General features: G+C 39.6%; 1 protein-coding gene across 1 annotated transcript in view; it reads right to left on the reverse strand.

The window, feature by feature from the left end:
- Window positions 1-2,109: 2,109 nt before the first annotated feature.
- AGPAT5 (1-acylglycerol-3-phosphate O-acyltransferase 5) overlaps window positions 2,110-16,659 on the reverse strand; it is a 69,274-nt gene continuing 54,724 nt past the window's right edge. The window contains exons 11-12 of the mRNA XM_009333259.1: window positions 6,348-6,471; window positions 2,110-4,676 (exon numbers count right to left, since the gene is read on the reverse strand). Coding sequence (XP_009331534.1) covers window positions 4,451-4,676; window positions 6,348-6,471 — 350 coding nt within the window. The 3' untranslated portion in view covers window positions 2,110-4,450. The remainder of the gene's footprint in view (window positions 4,677-6,347; window positions 6,472-16,659) is intronic.

Raw genomic sequence — 16,659 nt, forward strand, 5'->3', positions numbered from 1 at the left:
AACAGAGGCATCAAAATGTCCTTCGAAAACTGAGTTCCCACACAAGATGAAAGGGAGACAGAATGGCTGTGAAGTAGTTTGTACAAGCATAACTAATGAAGTTTTCACATTACAAATATAACCCAGGAACAAGTTGTTATTTTTCAGGGTAGCGTCTAGTCTTACTACTGTACAAACTGTCCGTCAGTGGAAGAGCATGCTCCGGCAGAGGCGGGAGGGAGATCCACCTCGCATGTCCAATACAGACTCACCAGTAACCCCTCTCTGAACAGCAACGTCTCTGTCCAGCCCACCAGCAACAGACCCCAGCCTCTCCACTGGCATCTGCCCACCAAACGCCAGTCCTCAAACGTAGAACGTAGCTTGAAGGAGGTGGGCATCAGTGGTCTGTCCTTCAGCGGTTTATCTGGCTGAATACAAACAGGGGAATAATTTGGGCCCAGGAAGAGAATGGAGGAAACCCGAGATTCACATCAGTGTCTGAAAAGTAACGAGGGACACCTCGTTGGGAAAATAACAGACCCGTCAGTCCAGGGTAAATGCAAATCTGGGACTGAAAGAGGACAGGTAGGAGAAATATTCACCACGCTGACAGGGAAATCGGTCCCCACCCGGAAAACAAATCTTCCCTGGAGTCAATCAGCTGTGGCCATGCCTGACTGGAGCTGACGTTTCTAATCTTTTTTTTTGTATTAGATTATTGCTGCTTTTCTTCCTCTGGACTTGCTCTGTGTTTTGTTTTAGTTGCGTGACTTTTGCCATTATACAAACTTAAAATAATTTTTTTTTGTCTTATGCTTAGCAAGTTGTGCAACATGCTTCACTGGGACCACCGAGCTCCAAACTGATGAGACAGGCAAGAACATGAAAATCAGGACAAGAGAAACCCCATCGTGTTCACTTCAAGCCCTGTCATCAGAACCACTCTGCTAAAAAGTGACCTAGAACTGCAGGTTAAGACCAAACTGTGGTTTCCATGTTTATAAAGGAAAAGGCTTTATAAAGCAGGTGCCAAGATCTTGAACCTATTAACTGGTTTTCCATTGCCTTTCAGGGGCCGGGTTGAAATTTCTGCCATTAAAAGTGGTTTGTATTTGGAGGTGGTGGGGGGAGAAGTCTCTTTCTTCGTTTTTAACACTAAGCCAAAAATCCCAAACCTGCTCCTGGTCTCCTTTGTTATCTAATCCTAAAATAGTTACCTCTCTCTCCCTCAAAGTGAGTATATATAGTCTATGCATGTCAAAATAATCAAGGGCCAATTTTTAAGTACTAAAAAACCAGTTTTACAGGTATGCTATGTTCTACTGAGGAGAGAAAAACAAAGTATTACACTAAGAAAATGCTTCAGAGGAGTTAGCAAAAGACTGCAGTAGGCTGGAGCCCCTCACATGTCCTCAGTCATTTCTTCACTGTAGCATCACTCAGTGCTTTAGTTTTCTGTCTCACTTCACTTTTTGTGTTCTCCGTTATTTAAGTAAATGCTTCCTTACTAGCCCAATTCCTTCCACAGAAGTAAACACACCACCACCACTGTGGAACTAGCACATAGTGGTGGTGTTGCCGACTATAAAAGGTTTACATACAGTTTATGCATACGAAGAGAGAAGTACTTGTGTGGAGGGAAATCGCTTTTATCAGATACAGCTGGAAAAATAAGTTTTTGAGCATACAGGTCTCGATACATATATCGAGATATACTTCATGTATTTGTTTGCAATACCTCTTCCCACCCCCTGGGTCTGCCCAGCCTGTCTGCCGGTGTTGTCTGTGCAAGACCTATCGTGCGGCTGAGCCCGATCCCTGGCCAGAGCTGTGGTACTGCACGTCAGCGAACATTATTAACAAGCAAGAAGTGGCGCAGGGTGAAAAGCTACTGCAATCCACCCGACCTGGTGGTGTGTTGCGTTGGAACAAGCACAAATTGATTTGAACGCATTTCAGCTGCACAGGAAAAAAAAACAAGTTGTTTTCTTTTCATTGGCTGTTTCTCACGCAAAACCTTCTGTCAAGGACTTAAGACCACACTCGTAGCCTTTTTGCAAGCAGTCCCTGTTAACCAAGTTACAAACATAAAAGTGCAGAAAAAATTGAACAAGTAGACAGGACAGAAAAGTTGAATGAGCATTGGCTCTTCTTATTTTAATGAAGAAATATTTCAAGTTAATATCAGTGCATATTTAGAAATAGCATGTGATACTCCCAATGCCAAATACATCAGCAAATTGCGGTTTCAAAACTTTATAAATTAATGGCAAGGAAAAAAAATTAAGATTAACATAGAGAATGAGGTTCAAAATAAACATCCTGTTTGTTTGTGGCACTGCGTCAATTATATTCCTGGTACTTAAACAGCAAGAAAGATCCAATACTTCGTGGTAATTAGGCTCTCCAAAATAGCAGTTATTTTTCTACAAATGAATTAAGCAGTTTGCATTTATTTTTGATGTGTAATTAAATGTTATTCTTAGCTCTTACAAAGAAATTTAGTCATGTCAGAGTAAAATTTCATTCCACGATTGAAAATCACACTAACATAGGAACAGTGCTTTCTGGTTATACCCACTGGAAACAGTCAGCTGAGAATAGGAAGAACTACATGTGAGCACATTTGGCTGTTACATAAAATGGCTTTTTTTTTTCCCCTCTGGTTTCACAGCCTCATAACAATACTGTTTTTCACCGTTGTTCCTAGTCATTGTTTTTAAAATGGTTCATCAACATATCCTGAATCAATCACCGATATAAATAACTCCAGTGACAAAATCCATTATGGAAGGACACAGAACTGCAAACTGAAAGTTGTACCGAATGATTTTAAGGTGGAACTGTAATTACTCTACAAAATTCTGTAAAAAAAAAAACCCAACCACCCCACACAGTAAAAGCAGTCTCTTTAATTAACTGGCAATGGTGGAATCTGAAAAAAACTGAGTTATAATTTTAAAAGACATTTAACTCACAATGGACTCTAATGCAAGACAAATCGCACTGAAGCTAAAAAGAGATGCACGTTTAAAGCTTGCAAGTGTGATATAAAAATATTTTCTAGTTCTTTCATTTTGATTCAGGGAGTCCAATTCCCTAATGGAAGAAGATAAAGTACATCCTCTTTCCTACCCCATCGCTGTACATATAGACAATTCCCTTGATATCAGGAAATGGCGCTTCCCCAACAAAAATACCAGCCATGGGAATCGCAGACCTTCTGGTAGTAAGGGTTTGTTGATTTTGCTTTTTAAAGTATATTTTCAAGCAGGTGAAATACTGATAGGATATGCATTTCTTTCACTCCTAGTCTATTGTGCAAATCGCATACATCAACCCTGTAACTTCAATCCAGCTGCAGTCTGCATCACCTAGAATGATTTGAGAATCTAGTGTGATATTACAGCATGGAGATGACTGCCAGATTATGAAACATCAGGCTAAATCAGATTAGTAGGAAAAGGCACATGCTTCGGATTTAGCAGGAACATCTGAAGGTTCCTCGTTACCATACCCTTACGCTCCTGAAGTTAGAGTAATTCTGTGCATTACCCAAATGACAGAGTTTGCTTCCAGAAAATCGTGAGGTAACAGGAAACTTCTGCTTATGGCACGTACACACGAAAGGTTTGTGAGCTCAGCTGAAACTCTCGAGGCGCTAGGGATAACGCAGACACAAGGTAGGCTACAGTCTGGTTAGGCCAGAAACAAAAACTTAACACTTCATTACACTGCATACAGTCCTTTTATGCACAAATACAGGGTGCGCAAAATAAGCTGTTTGCTCAGTAAAATTTAATGTCTTGCATATGTAAAATAATCAGCTAATACTGCAATATAATCAAAAATCATGCACTAGATAAACAGCTTCTTCCCCATGAACAGGAGTTCTCAGGAACATTTTATTCTGCCTCAGGTAACATCTCATGAGTTGCCAGCTTACACAGTCCCTTTTAAAGAACACAGTATTTAGCTAAAACTGAAAAGCAAAATTCAAAAAGAAAAAAAAGGTTTTAATTAGTTGCGATACAGCTGGGATAGATGCAACTGAGCTGCTGCAATGCACCAAAGAGTAACGAAAATTCAACATGAATATCAGAAGAATAAATATATACCCTAAATTAATCTCTGTAAATACATTCACAGGTCCACTTAAGACACCCTTATGCGTAACTCATACTTCATCAAATCTGCAGATAGAGGTGGATGTTAGTTCATGGGGAAAGCAATTTATCACGACTCGGTTTATCTGTCATTATTCCAGCAAAAATCAGTAGCAAATTTGAAAATCTACATTTATTTTCCCCAGACCAACCACACAGAGGCTTAAGTCACAAATTCTATTATTTCCAATGTTCGATCAATAAGGCTTTATTTACACTTTTTTACTATAAAGTCAGGAAAAAGTTTTGTGCAATGTGCAAGAAAAGACTGCACATTTCACTGAGTGGAGACTAACATCTGCTTATGGTTTAATGCTAACCCACAGGCAACCAATTAAAGTCCCATATATCCATGTTTTTACATAAAGTTTCCTTCCAGATTCTGTCAGAAGCATACTAGCAGTCAGGCCACCTAAAAACAGCAAAGATGGCAAAGTTTTCTTGAGGCTTAGTTTGGAATGAACACTTTTTCCAGGGAACTTATTTCTTCTTTTAGAATCCTTCGCATCATAAAACTCTATTAGTAACCTACAAGCAGACAAAAGGAGATGGTCAAAGTTATGCATTAGCGTAACACTGTTTAAGCAACTTACTTTCACCCAATAACTGCTTCTAATCACACATTATTTAACAAATGATTTAACAATACGTAGCAGCTTGTCCGTAACAAGTTGAAGCAATCAGTATGCCTTAAGAATATGATGCATTCAAAGTAACATTGCACATCAGAGTACTCAACCTGGACCCTTGTGAGCAATAAAAGCAGATTTTCCGGAGGGACCAATTTTAACACTGAATATAAAAGCTGAAAAGAATCCTTTTCATTCAGCATTTAGCAAATAAGCCCAGACTACTGGGCAATATCGTAGGACAAAATAGCAACAGTTAATCACTGAACAACGAAGGCAGGGGGGGAATTATCTTCATGAAATAAACTAATAACAAACGTGCAAGAGTAAAATGCCACACCGTTTAGTAGTAATTTTTTTTCTCCTATTTTTGAAAACCACTAATAAATGAATTTGAAAATTCTGGGGTTTTAAGCATTTCTAAATTCGCCTGACAGACTGCTTTGATCCCAGGAAAGATGTTCCAGTCAACTGGAGTCTACAATGCGAGACAGGTGATCAGGGTTCAGTTTTGCTGGTCTTCACCAGAAGACTACCTGTGGGCCACTGGACAGCCTTTTATTTTATCTATCTGTTATTTGTCTATAAAATGAAATTCAGACTTTCTTGCCTCTCAAAAGTGAAGAAAAAAATTACTTAGCGATCCTGAACTTCTAAAACACTTTAGTAATAGTGCCATGTTTACAGGTAGTCATGTTAACTTTTACATGGATTCAAAGATCACCGGACAAATGAATCTGTTTTTCACTTCTGTGGAGTGTGAGACTGGCAGAACAATTTTAAAGCAGAACATACCTGACGAACCAGGGAAACTTCTACCTCACACAATGTATTCAAGGATTTAGAAAGTAAACAGATTCAGCTCCCTTAAGCTGGACTTCAGATGTGGCAAATTAAACCATCATCTCTCAAACAACTGAAATCCCACATTTAGGCACAAGGTCCCCCGGGATCTGTTGCATATGCTCACTGGCGACCTTATCTGGAGATGCTGGAGGGAGCCAGGCACTTTAGGTCTGCCACGATTCAAAGATGCACAGATGAAACTTCTACTTCACCTCACTTCCCCAGTGAAGGTAGGTATCTCGGGGTTAGTTGTGTTTTTATCCAATTGCCGTCTGACGGAAGATGTATAAAATTGTTCATTTTGGCAGAAGAGATTAGATCAAGACCTGCCCCTTTCTAACTCTAACCTAACACTGATTACGAGGCTAGAATCAAACTGCTTTTTGCTTGCTTGTCTACCACGGGCATCTTAAATTACTGGCTGTGCATGACTCAGCTTCAAAAAGATAAATGGAGAGTATTCAGATGAATGTAAGTCTCACCTGGAACATGGATTCACAGCTCTTCAGCCTAAGGAAGGTCTAAAACCCAGGAATCCCAACCTCCTGAGCAAAAGCTTTAACCACAAGGGTATTTTACAAAATATGCACAGGAGTACCAACACCACCTCTCTTCAGAGAGCCCTACAGCTTGCACTGCTGGTAACACAGAAATCATGGGTATATCTGTTAATATAAAAGAAGACAGCTACTTTAAACAGAAAGTTCTGCACATCGCTACTCACTTATCCTTTATTTCAAAACGTTCATGAAGCCACCTTCTCATATACATCTGCTCTTCTGGAATGTCCTTCAGTTCAATTCGATCAATGAAGACATGAACTCTTGGGCATTCCTTGCAAAGAAACTCTAAAAAGAGAGCAAACCAACAGGACTGAGTTACAAAAACACTGTAGGGCATTTATTTGTCTAAAATACACCGAAAATTTGACCTCGTAGCTCTAAGTGCCTTGGAAGCCTAACTTCAGTTTTCAAAGCCTCCTCTCTTTATGTTTGGATCCTGAGCACTGAACTTAGAAACGTTCTGGCCTACACACTTTGGAAATGGTGGCCCATTATCACGTGCAGCATGGAAAAATTGTCCTAAAATGCACCCTGCTAACTGTAAAATGCCGTGCCTGAAAATGTTACACTTCTACCTCAGCAGCAATCTACTCATTCTGTAGCATGGGATGCAGTAACTTTGATGTCGTAATGTCAGCCTGCAATTTTGATTAAAGTTAGCAATCCTCTTTGCTTGTCCTTTTTGAAATCTGAATTTTGTTTGCTTCTGGATGACAAAATCAGAATTACAGTGATTTCCCAAAGCATCTCCAGGAGGAAGTGGGCTTCAGTTTAAGTAATAACCTATAATTAAAAAGTACAACAGGGCAAAGACTCAGAACAAAATGCTGCTTTCCATTTTGCATCCCTTCATTTTTCTTCTGTCTTACAGATCTCGAGACAGCCCTATTGCAACGCCTCTCCCCCATTTCCTCAATTTGTCCCTAGAAAAATTTAGCAAGCAAGCATTAAGCCAATTACAAACAAAACTCCATTACTCAAATAGCCTTGTGGGATTTCTTACAACTAACAAGTGGTAAAAATACTGCACGTGGGATGAAAAACCCACCAGTATTTGTGTATTAATAATCATTTGCATTTATCAGTAGCAAGGGGTATTGTAGTAATCATAGCACCCCTGTACAAAGAGATGCATGGTGTGAGGATGGAAGTCCTTAGAAATTTGGACAATCTTCGTATTTCGAAAAGGGACCAGAAGTGCCTTCCTACAATACAGACAAGCAACAAATGTATCACAGCTAGGTGGTCCTTCTAGGTTGTTGATGTTTTTTGGAGAGCACTGCAGATGTACAGAAGACTTTGACCCGTAACTGTTAGGGATATCTTGAGGAATGACCGTGCAAAATAATTGTCACTGCATGTACATCTTTATTGTTGTCTGCCAAGCAGATATCCCCCTATTTGTTTTTCTTTACAGGATCATTTATTTTTAAGGGCTTTGCTGTAAAAGCAATCCTTATCGTATACTAGAAATTGCCTTAAAGAAATTTAAAAGCCTGTTCATGCAAATGTGTTTGTGTGCTTGTAGAGGGGGAGGGAAGGAGAAGAGATAAAGAGATCAGTAAAGTCTTACGGCGTTTTGATGCAGAAATTTGTAAGGTGCTGTGTGCAATTTTGTTTAGATCTCAGGCAGAGAGCGCCCTTCGCTGAACCGAGCTGTAGCGTAAAGGCAGCAACATGGCCCATGCACCATCAACTGAAGAAATGGCTGAGGGCTCCAACCAGAAACAAGTCCACCTCTTAGCCATGGAGAAGCAAACACAACTGTCACTAAAGTTTCTGGTAAAACCGCCTCCTAGCTACAGCTATTAGATGGCAGGCAAGTTAAGTATTTGGAGGTCTAGAATGATGGTAGGTATAGATATTGTCTTCACGTTTACGTGCAACATTTTTACTAACCACGAAGAACTCAGTGCTCATGTATCTGAAAGCAGGTTTTTCCTCTTGCTTTTAATGATAAGGATTTTCCAGATCTGTTTCTCTGAGGGTACTATCCAGGCCACTATATGAAGGTCATTCACTGTATGAGCACTTAAAAACATGCTATTAATATTTTAAAATGACAGACGTATTATCCATGTCTTAAATGCTTATAATGTTCACTGATGTACAAATCCTCTTTTTGAGTGGCATTACCTATTACCTATTTTGCATTCTAAAATATACAAAACTGTATCTAGAAAACAAATGCCTGGAAGCCAGATGATACGGTCTTTTTTGTACTAGATTCCTATAAAAAGCATCTATGCTATGCATATTCAGCTAGGGCTGAAGATCTAGCTTTAAAAGATATTTGAAACATTCTGTGCATTGTATAGCGTATGTTTCTTTTGCTTCGTAGCACATATGCTTCTGTATAGGAACAAACAACTCTTTTGTGATGTTATTTATAATCTCAGTTATAAATTATTAAGGAAAATTATAAACCAAGCAAAATTCTAAGTTAGATGAGATAGCATTATTAATAGCTATATGGTATTTTTAAAACTAATGTTTTGCTGCTTATAAAAATATTGATATTTGGTCATTTAAAGACAGCAACAGAGTACATTATCAATAATAAGCTCTAGTTAACAAAACAGGAATAAGACACAAGTATTTCAAAAGAAAGACCTTCCCCCACCTCTACAAATCTGCTTAGAAAGCAAAAAACCCTCCACAAATATCTGAGTGTTGCTGCTGGTTTTCTACTTTATGCCCAAGTTCCAACGCAAGTTGATTCTTACTACATCCCACACTGGTCGTCTTCAACCAGTCTAAATTGAGTCCCCATATGTGAAGATCCTAAAACTTCGTCTTAATTTCCCACCTTTGTAAATCCCAGTGCCTTTCTCCACAGCCTTACCCTCCCTTGCAGTTTGAGACTTAGTACAGTCTCGCCGAAGGCTGTGGGATCTGCAACTGCAGGTGCTCCCCTAGAGAGGATCATGACTCCCACCCATCGATTCAAGGCCATTTTATCCAAAGCCTGGGCATCCAGGACATCTGCAGATGACATTGTAATGCATACAATCAAGCTAGTCAGGGAATCTGACTAGTCTTTACTATCCAATTCATGTCAGGGTTTAATGCAACTAATCCTTTTTTTTTTTTTTTTTTTTTTTTTTTTTTAAGATGCACAATGTCACTGCGATCACATAAGAACACCAGTGGATAAGAACAATATATTGAGAGGTTGGTTTTGAGGAGAAACAGCTGGATTTTATCACCACGAACTCTAAAGGTTTGTGGTGGTCCCATGACCCTTAATTTCACATTAGCTTAACTCCCCAAAGACTTATGTAATTAAGCTAAGAAACAAAATCTTATTGAAGCAATTTATTATGTGCAAATTACATCCAACTTCAGGGACACTAGCCCTTAAGGCCAACATCTGACAGGCTTTTCAGATCCCTAAACTTGCCAGAATTTGTTGTAATTAACAGCAGGAACAAGCAAGCCTGAACTTTCTTTCAAAAGACAAAACCTAAGTGCAAATCATGCATTATAATCAAACATTATATTGGGGACAGCATTAGTCAATCAAGAACCGAGTATGATTTGGGTTAAATGAACACTAACAACTTGTGTGGGAGCCAAGTGGACTGACTGTCGTGTGGGAGATAATTTCCTAATAAAACTTTCTATCTGGCTAAATAACAGATACAAGTGCAGAATGTTTATAATGCCTCTAGTGACCAACCACAGCAGAAGGAAGGAATTGAAAATAATAACGTGGATCGAGCATTTTTTGTTCTTAAACTGTGACGTTGTGGCCCTCCTTCTGCAGGACAGGATTCACACTAACAGGACTGAAGGGTTCAGTGCAGAATTAGGATTAATGAACAGGGTGCAACAGCCTCCAGGAAAAGAATCGGATCCACAGAGTTTTTAATTGCAAATGAACATTTTGGGAGGATGTCTTGTTCACTGGGTCCTCCACAAAATTCTACCAGTATTCAACTCCTCACCTTCAAAAGCCAATTAATCCTGTTTTAAATTACCAGCATTACCAGGGAAAGCGAGGGAAGGAGAGAGGCTCCAAAGCATAGATGTACCTGTAACTGAGAAGGGACATACAAATAGCCTCAGACCACCTTCCCCTTAATGCTACCACAGAAGTTCATTCCACCACTCCAAATTATTTGCCTTGCCCCTTAAGAAAGTTGTGACAGTGGCATTACACTCAAACAAATATTCCAGTTTTCAATTACTAATGAAGTCTATTTTTAGATGCACTTTAAATATGATAGCAATAAAGTAGCTCAGATTTCAACCTCCTACATCGGCTCTTTTATTACAACGTAATTATTGCCAAAGACCTTCAAAATTAAGAAAGGACAAACTGAAGCCTGACAGTTGTGACCACTTAAAGAGCCTCCAATTCTCTCCTGTTTTAACAGATTTCAGTAATGGTTGTGATAAATTGAAAGTGGTATCACAGGAAACTGAAATCTGAATAACGTATATTTATTCTAAGTAACTAGTATTTCAAACGTGTAAGAATACGCCTCTTCAGTAACAGAACATTGCAAGTTGTGGTGCATGCACAGGCAAAAACCGTGAGAGCAAAGATATTCCTCTCTGAACTGTAGATGCTTTCTCCACTTTTAAAATTTTCATTAGTCTGGACTTAAGTGTTCAGGTACCAAAGCAGTTCGTAAACTATCTCCTCCTCAAAGAAGTAAATCCCATCTCTCCACTTTCATTTACTTCGTACACCAAATTAACAATCAATTGGCAAAACAAACATAAATTTAAGTGCTGCGTTGTTTCTCAGCTTCACGCTTTCCATCACCTCAAGTTGAGCTGACAGGAAACTATTTCACAGCTTGCTCCAACAAAATAAAGCAGCGGTACAGCAAAGCGGCACTAGACGGGAAAGCAAACATCCAGGGTATGGCGAAGGTTGTTTAGATGGGTTAACCTGAGGAGCAGTGGAGGCGCGGGCAGCACCAGTACCTGCTGGTACTGCTGATGTAGGGAAGCACGGAGGGGATGTTCTGCAGGCTAAGTTCAAGCTTGCAGCCCAGAGACAAGCCTGGGACGTGAGGAACAGCACTCTCAGAAATACTGCCAATCCCCTGCGCAAGGCCCGAGATGGATGCAGAGATCAGAGCCTCCATCCATCCACGAGGGACACAGCATAGGGAGTAAGCACCTAGGAGCTGGGGGACCTTCTGAGACAAGAGAAATGGGACGCACCTGAATCATTATTAAGGTGCTGGCAGTGAAAACTGAAAAGTTCTCAGACAGCATTTCAACTAGCAGTTGGGGAAAGTGAAAGGTCAGGAAAAGCAACCTGTTTGGACTGACGTAACATATGAGGTGGATGTGGCTAAAATTCAATGTGAGGGCAAAATTCAGAAGTGCCTCTGTACCGACATGAGAAGCCTAAACATGAAGACAGGATAACAAGAATTATTGGCACCAAGAGACTACCCCTGTGAGGCAGGTATCCTGGTGACCTTGAAGGAGCGTGCAACGTTACCAGGCTACCAGATTTATAGGAATGACAGAATAGGATGTGCAGGTGAGGGAATGGTAGTGTGCGTGAAGGATTACATGAAGTATAATAGCTTTATATAATAAGGAGACAGAAGCACAATGAAATCCTTGTGGATGGAAATCCCAGACTCTAATAAAATATATTTTAGATAGATATATTAAATGACTTCCTGATAAGTTTGATAATAATGATCAGAAACTGAAGCCAGACTGAGCGCTGCAAGTTCAGGACTGGTAGCAGCAGTGTGAGATTCCAGCTACCTTTATCAAACTGCATCAATACATCCATCAGGATGGGGGGGGGGAAGAAGAGAGGAAAAATAAAGATTGTTTCCTGGAACAACTAGTTGCAAAACCCACAAGAAAAGATGCCATTCCTGATGTGGTCTTGAGTGGTGCACAGTGGTAGTGAGAAGTGCTCTGCAAACCACAATACAATTAATTTCAGCGTTGTAGAGAAAGAGTCTACAGCACACAAACGCACAATTAGAGGAACTATGTAATGGGGGGGGAGGGAAGGCAAAGCGTCAAAACACCCTAAAAGAAAGAGTCGAAAAGGAGGCAGCCTAGAGGCTGTTAAAAAAAACCCTAAATACCAAACCCCAGAAAACCTTGTATTAGAAACCCAGGTAAAAGATGTGCAACACCACAAAAGAAAAAGTCTGGGTGGGTCTGAAACCCACCTGCGTGGCTTAATGGGAAAATTAAGGAGGCTACCACTATATTCCTACCTTCTCCTCTTTGAGGAATGGAAAGCTTGTCCAAATAAGGAAAAGCCACAAAACCGCTCATGCCAAATGTAAACATAAAATTAAGAGGACTAAAAAGGAACTTGAAAAATGCAAAGGACGCTCTAACAATTTTAACTTTTTTGAATATATCAAAAGCAGTAAACCAGCTAAGGCACTGGTGGGACTGCTGGATGACAAAGGTGTGAAGAGCAGCACTCATGGTAAAGTATAAGCCCATGCAAGAGAAGCTCAAATATTTGTTTGCGTTATTCTTTCTTGCTGAAAATGTTTGATTCCTACACCCATTGCATTCTTTGTACCAGATCACTCAAAGGAACTAGATCAATAAGTAAACAGACAGAAAGTATTAGACTAAATAAACAAGTTAGATGTCAGGAAGTCACCAAAACCAGACAGCATTCATCCAAAAGCTCTCAAATGTGGAATTTAAAAACAAAGATGTGTAACCTATCATCACAAACAGCCATTGTGCCAGAAAAATGGAGAGTTTCCCTTCTACAAACAAGGGCTTTAGAGATGATGCTGGGAAATACAAACCAAAGAGTCTTACATCCCTGATAGCAGGGTCTATAATAAGATCACTAAGCACAGAGATAATCACAGTCTGTTGGAAAAGAGTTGGCGTGGATTCTGTGAAGGGAAATCCTGTCTCACCAATTTGCTGGATTTCTACAACAGTGTCAAGGAGCAGGCAGATAAAGGGGATTCAATGGACATGATATATTTGAATTTTCATAAAGCCTCTGACAGGGTTCCACACTGAAGGCTATTAAAGAAATTAAGCTGCCACGGGATTAGAGGAAATGATGTTTTATAGACCAAAAGCTGCTTAAAGCAGAAGAAGCAAATGGAAGGACTTAATGGTCACTTCTCAGGATGGAAAAGACACAGCAATTGGGGTCCTCCAGGGATTGACGCTAGGATTGATTTTATTCTGTGTCATGACTGATGAGCTGAAGAAGGGAGCAAACAGTGAACCCTCCAGTTTTTCACATCTTTTTCAGAAGATCCTAAGCTCTTTTGGGTAGTCAAATGCTGGCTGAACTCCAAAAGGACCTTAAAGCTGAGCAAACAGGGTGAAAATGTGGCAGCTGAGCTTCAGTGTAAACAAACATGGGGAAAAATAATGGAAACCCTGAGTACATGATGCTTAACTTGGAATTGGTGGTTATAATCTGGGAGTCACTGGCTCTTCTCTGAAGCCATCCTCTCATTGTGCAGCAGCAGCCCCAAATCCCCCCAAATACTGGGCAGCATCAACAAGGACATTGAGAACAGGGCAAAGTGAGTCACTTTGCAGATATATAAAAGGATCGTGAATCCATATTTTAAATACCGTGTGCAGTTCTGGACTCTGTATCTCAAGGAGGATGTAGCAGACTCAGAGAAGGCCACAGAAAAGGCCAACTAAAACATTTAAGGAGAAAAAGCACCTGCATTACGAACAAGGAGAGATTAAAAAAGCCGAATTTTCAGTCTGGAGAAGGGAAGCAGAGGGAAGGGTATGACTGCTTACAAAAAAAAAAAAAAATCCTAAAGATGGCAGATAAGAACTATAACTCAACAAATCCTGCAAATTCAAGGGTAAATAATCACATATCTGTACCTTCCTAAAGATGCCCAGATCTAAAGAATCTTTTAAAATTATTATTAGAAAATGGTACATATAGTTTTCTATGCTGGTATTAGCACTGGAGAGCAGCAGACTGTCATTGTAAGCTGTCTTGCTGAAACAAGATGGTATTTGATGAAGACCCATAGTCCTTGCGCATTGTAGTTCACCGAAACAATCTTCAAGTGGCTTTAATCTGTTATTCTAACAGATGCATTCTAGCCTTTGTACTGCTCTATAACAATTTGTGAATATTGTATGTTGCCCAAGTTAGCAGGTTTCCTACAAAAGCATAACAGTTTTGATCAACAGGGCGCCAGCAACAAAACCTGGATCAGGTTAGGCGTGTGGATTACATCAGAAGGGTCTCCCACTGCTGGTAACTGAAAAGGAGCGAATTTAGGAGACATCTGTGTCTTCCTTGGAACATTTTTAAAGTTTCAGAAGTGGAAAAGAAAGTTGAAATATGCAATTAAAAAAAAAGGCAAGAAAAGATACAAGGATTGGACCAGTTCAAAACAATGCTCTCTCCAGCAAATAAACAGGATCTGTTAGGAACTGTGCCAGTACTGCTAGTATTGATGTTTTTGCCTTTGCTTCAGACAGTCTGTTTTGATAAACAGAGAACAGTACCACAAACGGAGTAGAAGAAAAGGACTCTGATGCACAAAAAAAGCAGAAATAAACACAGGCTCTCAAAGCAGCAACATATTTCTGGCCAAACCTGACAGTGTGAAGGAATTAAAGTTGTTTTTGTTATCCTCAGGGTTTAGATACACTTTTGCATAAAGATCAAGAGTTCCTCGAGCTGTTGTACATCAACGCTGCCTGGGGAGCTGAATGCTTCCTCTCACATGTGTATGAGGCCCAGGGCGCAGGGTAATTTTATGAATCTTCAGTGCAAATACTTTCAAAATCCTCTTTGTGTAGCAGAGGTTTTCTGATGACTGTCTGCTTTCTCATCACAAATTCCCAAAGGGAAGCTACAGATACCTACCTTCAGTAGGAGCTGCCTGAGAATAACCGAGATAGACAAGGTCCTTGTTTACAATGAGAGGAACACACACTTTTGGTTCGCAGGGGGTTATTACCCCCATTGAGGGGGTGTTATTAACATACAGATGCGGCGCCCACAGGTGTTTTTGATTTGGGAAAAGGAAGAATCATTTACACTTGCATTATTCTTACACTCCTCCTTAGGCATCCAAATTTGGTTGTTGGTGGAGAAAAGAAACTGGGCTACGGGGACTCCGAATAGTCATCTTTACCTCCTTGTTTTGAGATAGGTGAAGAAACAGAGGTGCTACTCATGCTCAGACTGACCTTGACGTTCTCCAATTTTTGGAGTCCTATGAAGAACCACAGCAAGGCCTGCATACATGCCCATAAACTGATGCTGCTCTTCAGTGAAATGTCATTATTTTCGAGCAGAAGTACAATGTTTAATTGTTACAGTATGAAAATACTTTGCCTTTAACCAGACTGTCCTTATCTGCAGAATATTGATGCATATGTCCACATCCGTGTTCAAAGTGCCATTTCAAAAAACTCATCCACAAATTAACAGATAGGCCTTCATGTTACTCGAACTACTTTTAATAGGAAATTACAGGGGTTCTAAAATGCGAGATCTAGCCCTACGGGGGACAAGTGAAAATGCATTCAGTTCAAAATTGAATGATAGTTTACTTACTTTGTGGTACCTGCTGAAATCATGTTATTAAAAAAGTTGTATTTTAGTATTTTACACAAAATAAAATTAGGGTTTTCCTTTAAAGGAAAAATGTATGATAGAATATCACAGAACTACGTTGCCAACTAGTGGTGTTATTAAAATTCCTCCAAATATTTCAATGGAAAATTGACATTTTGAAATATGAAAGGTAGTTACTTAAATTTTGTTTGAACAGATGCAGAATGACAAGTTCTTGATGTGAGATTTACTATACATGTTAAAAAGCCATCCCACACTTGATGCAAATTTCACCAATGCTGATGTCCAGCCTCAGTTCTAATCTGCATCCTTTCTTCGGTTGCTCTAAAATAATTGCCATTTACTTTTCAATATTCTTTCATGCAATAAGAATGACAGCTAGAGATCTGAACAGATTATTAGTCATTTGATCACTATAAATCTTACTTTGGATTGTTTTACATTCCTGTTACGATTTATCAGTTTATTAATTTAGTTTTTTAATTCTTTCAACATATCGATAACCATGTGCTTGTTATCGTTCTTTGGACCTTGAAAGACAATGGATGTGATCAAATTTGGGCAACAGACCAGACAAAGACTGGTTTCTATTGCTCCAGTTTCTTTTCTATTGTCCTGTACTTCACTGTCTAACTGGGTCCTAACAAAAGTGCAAGCATTTGGAAAAGTGTAATTTCCCCTAGGGAAGTTAGGCCAGTCTGACCTCCTCAAATTATACCGATCAAAGTGATGTACGGATTTTCAGAAATGCACACATACATATGCTTTCAAAGTGTCTGTTCTGGAATTGATATACAGCAGAGTCAATAATTCTCAGGAATTCCTCTGACTTCTTTAAGACAGAGTCTACATGTACTTGCTATTTATATTCAGTGTTTATCATTGTCACATGTTGATATTTCACACAC

This window comes from Pygoscelis adeliae, unplaced genomic scaffold (genome assembly GCF_000699105.1).
Source record: "Pygoscelis adeliae isolate BGI_AS28 unplaced genomic scaffold, ASM69910v1 Scaffold57, whole genome shotgun sequence".
Classification (NCBI taxonomy): domain Eukaryota; kingdom Metazoa; phylum Chordata; class Aves; order Sphenisciformes; family Spheniscidae; genus Pygoscelis; species Pygoscelis adeliae.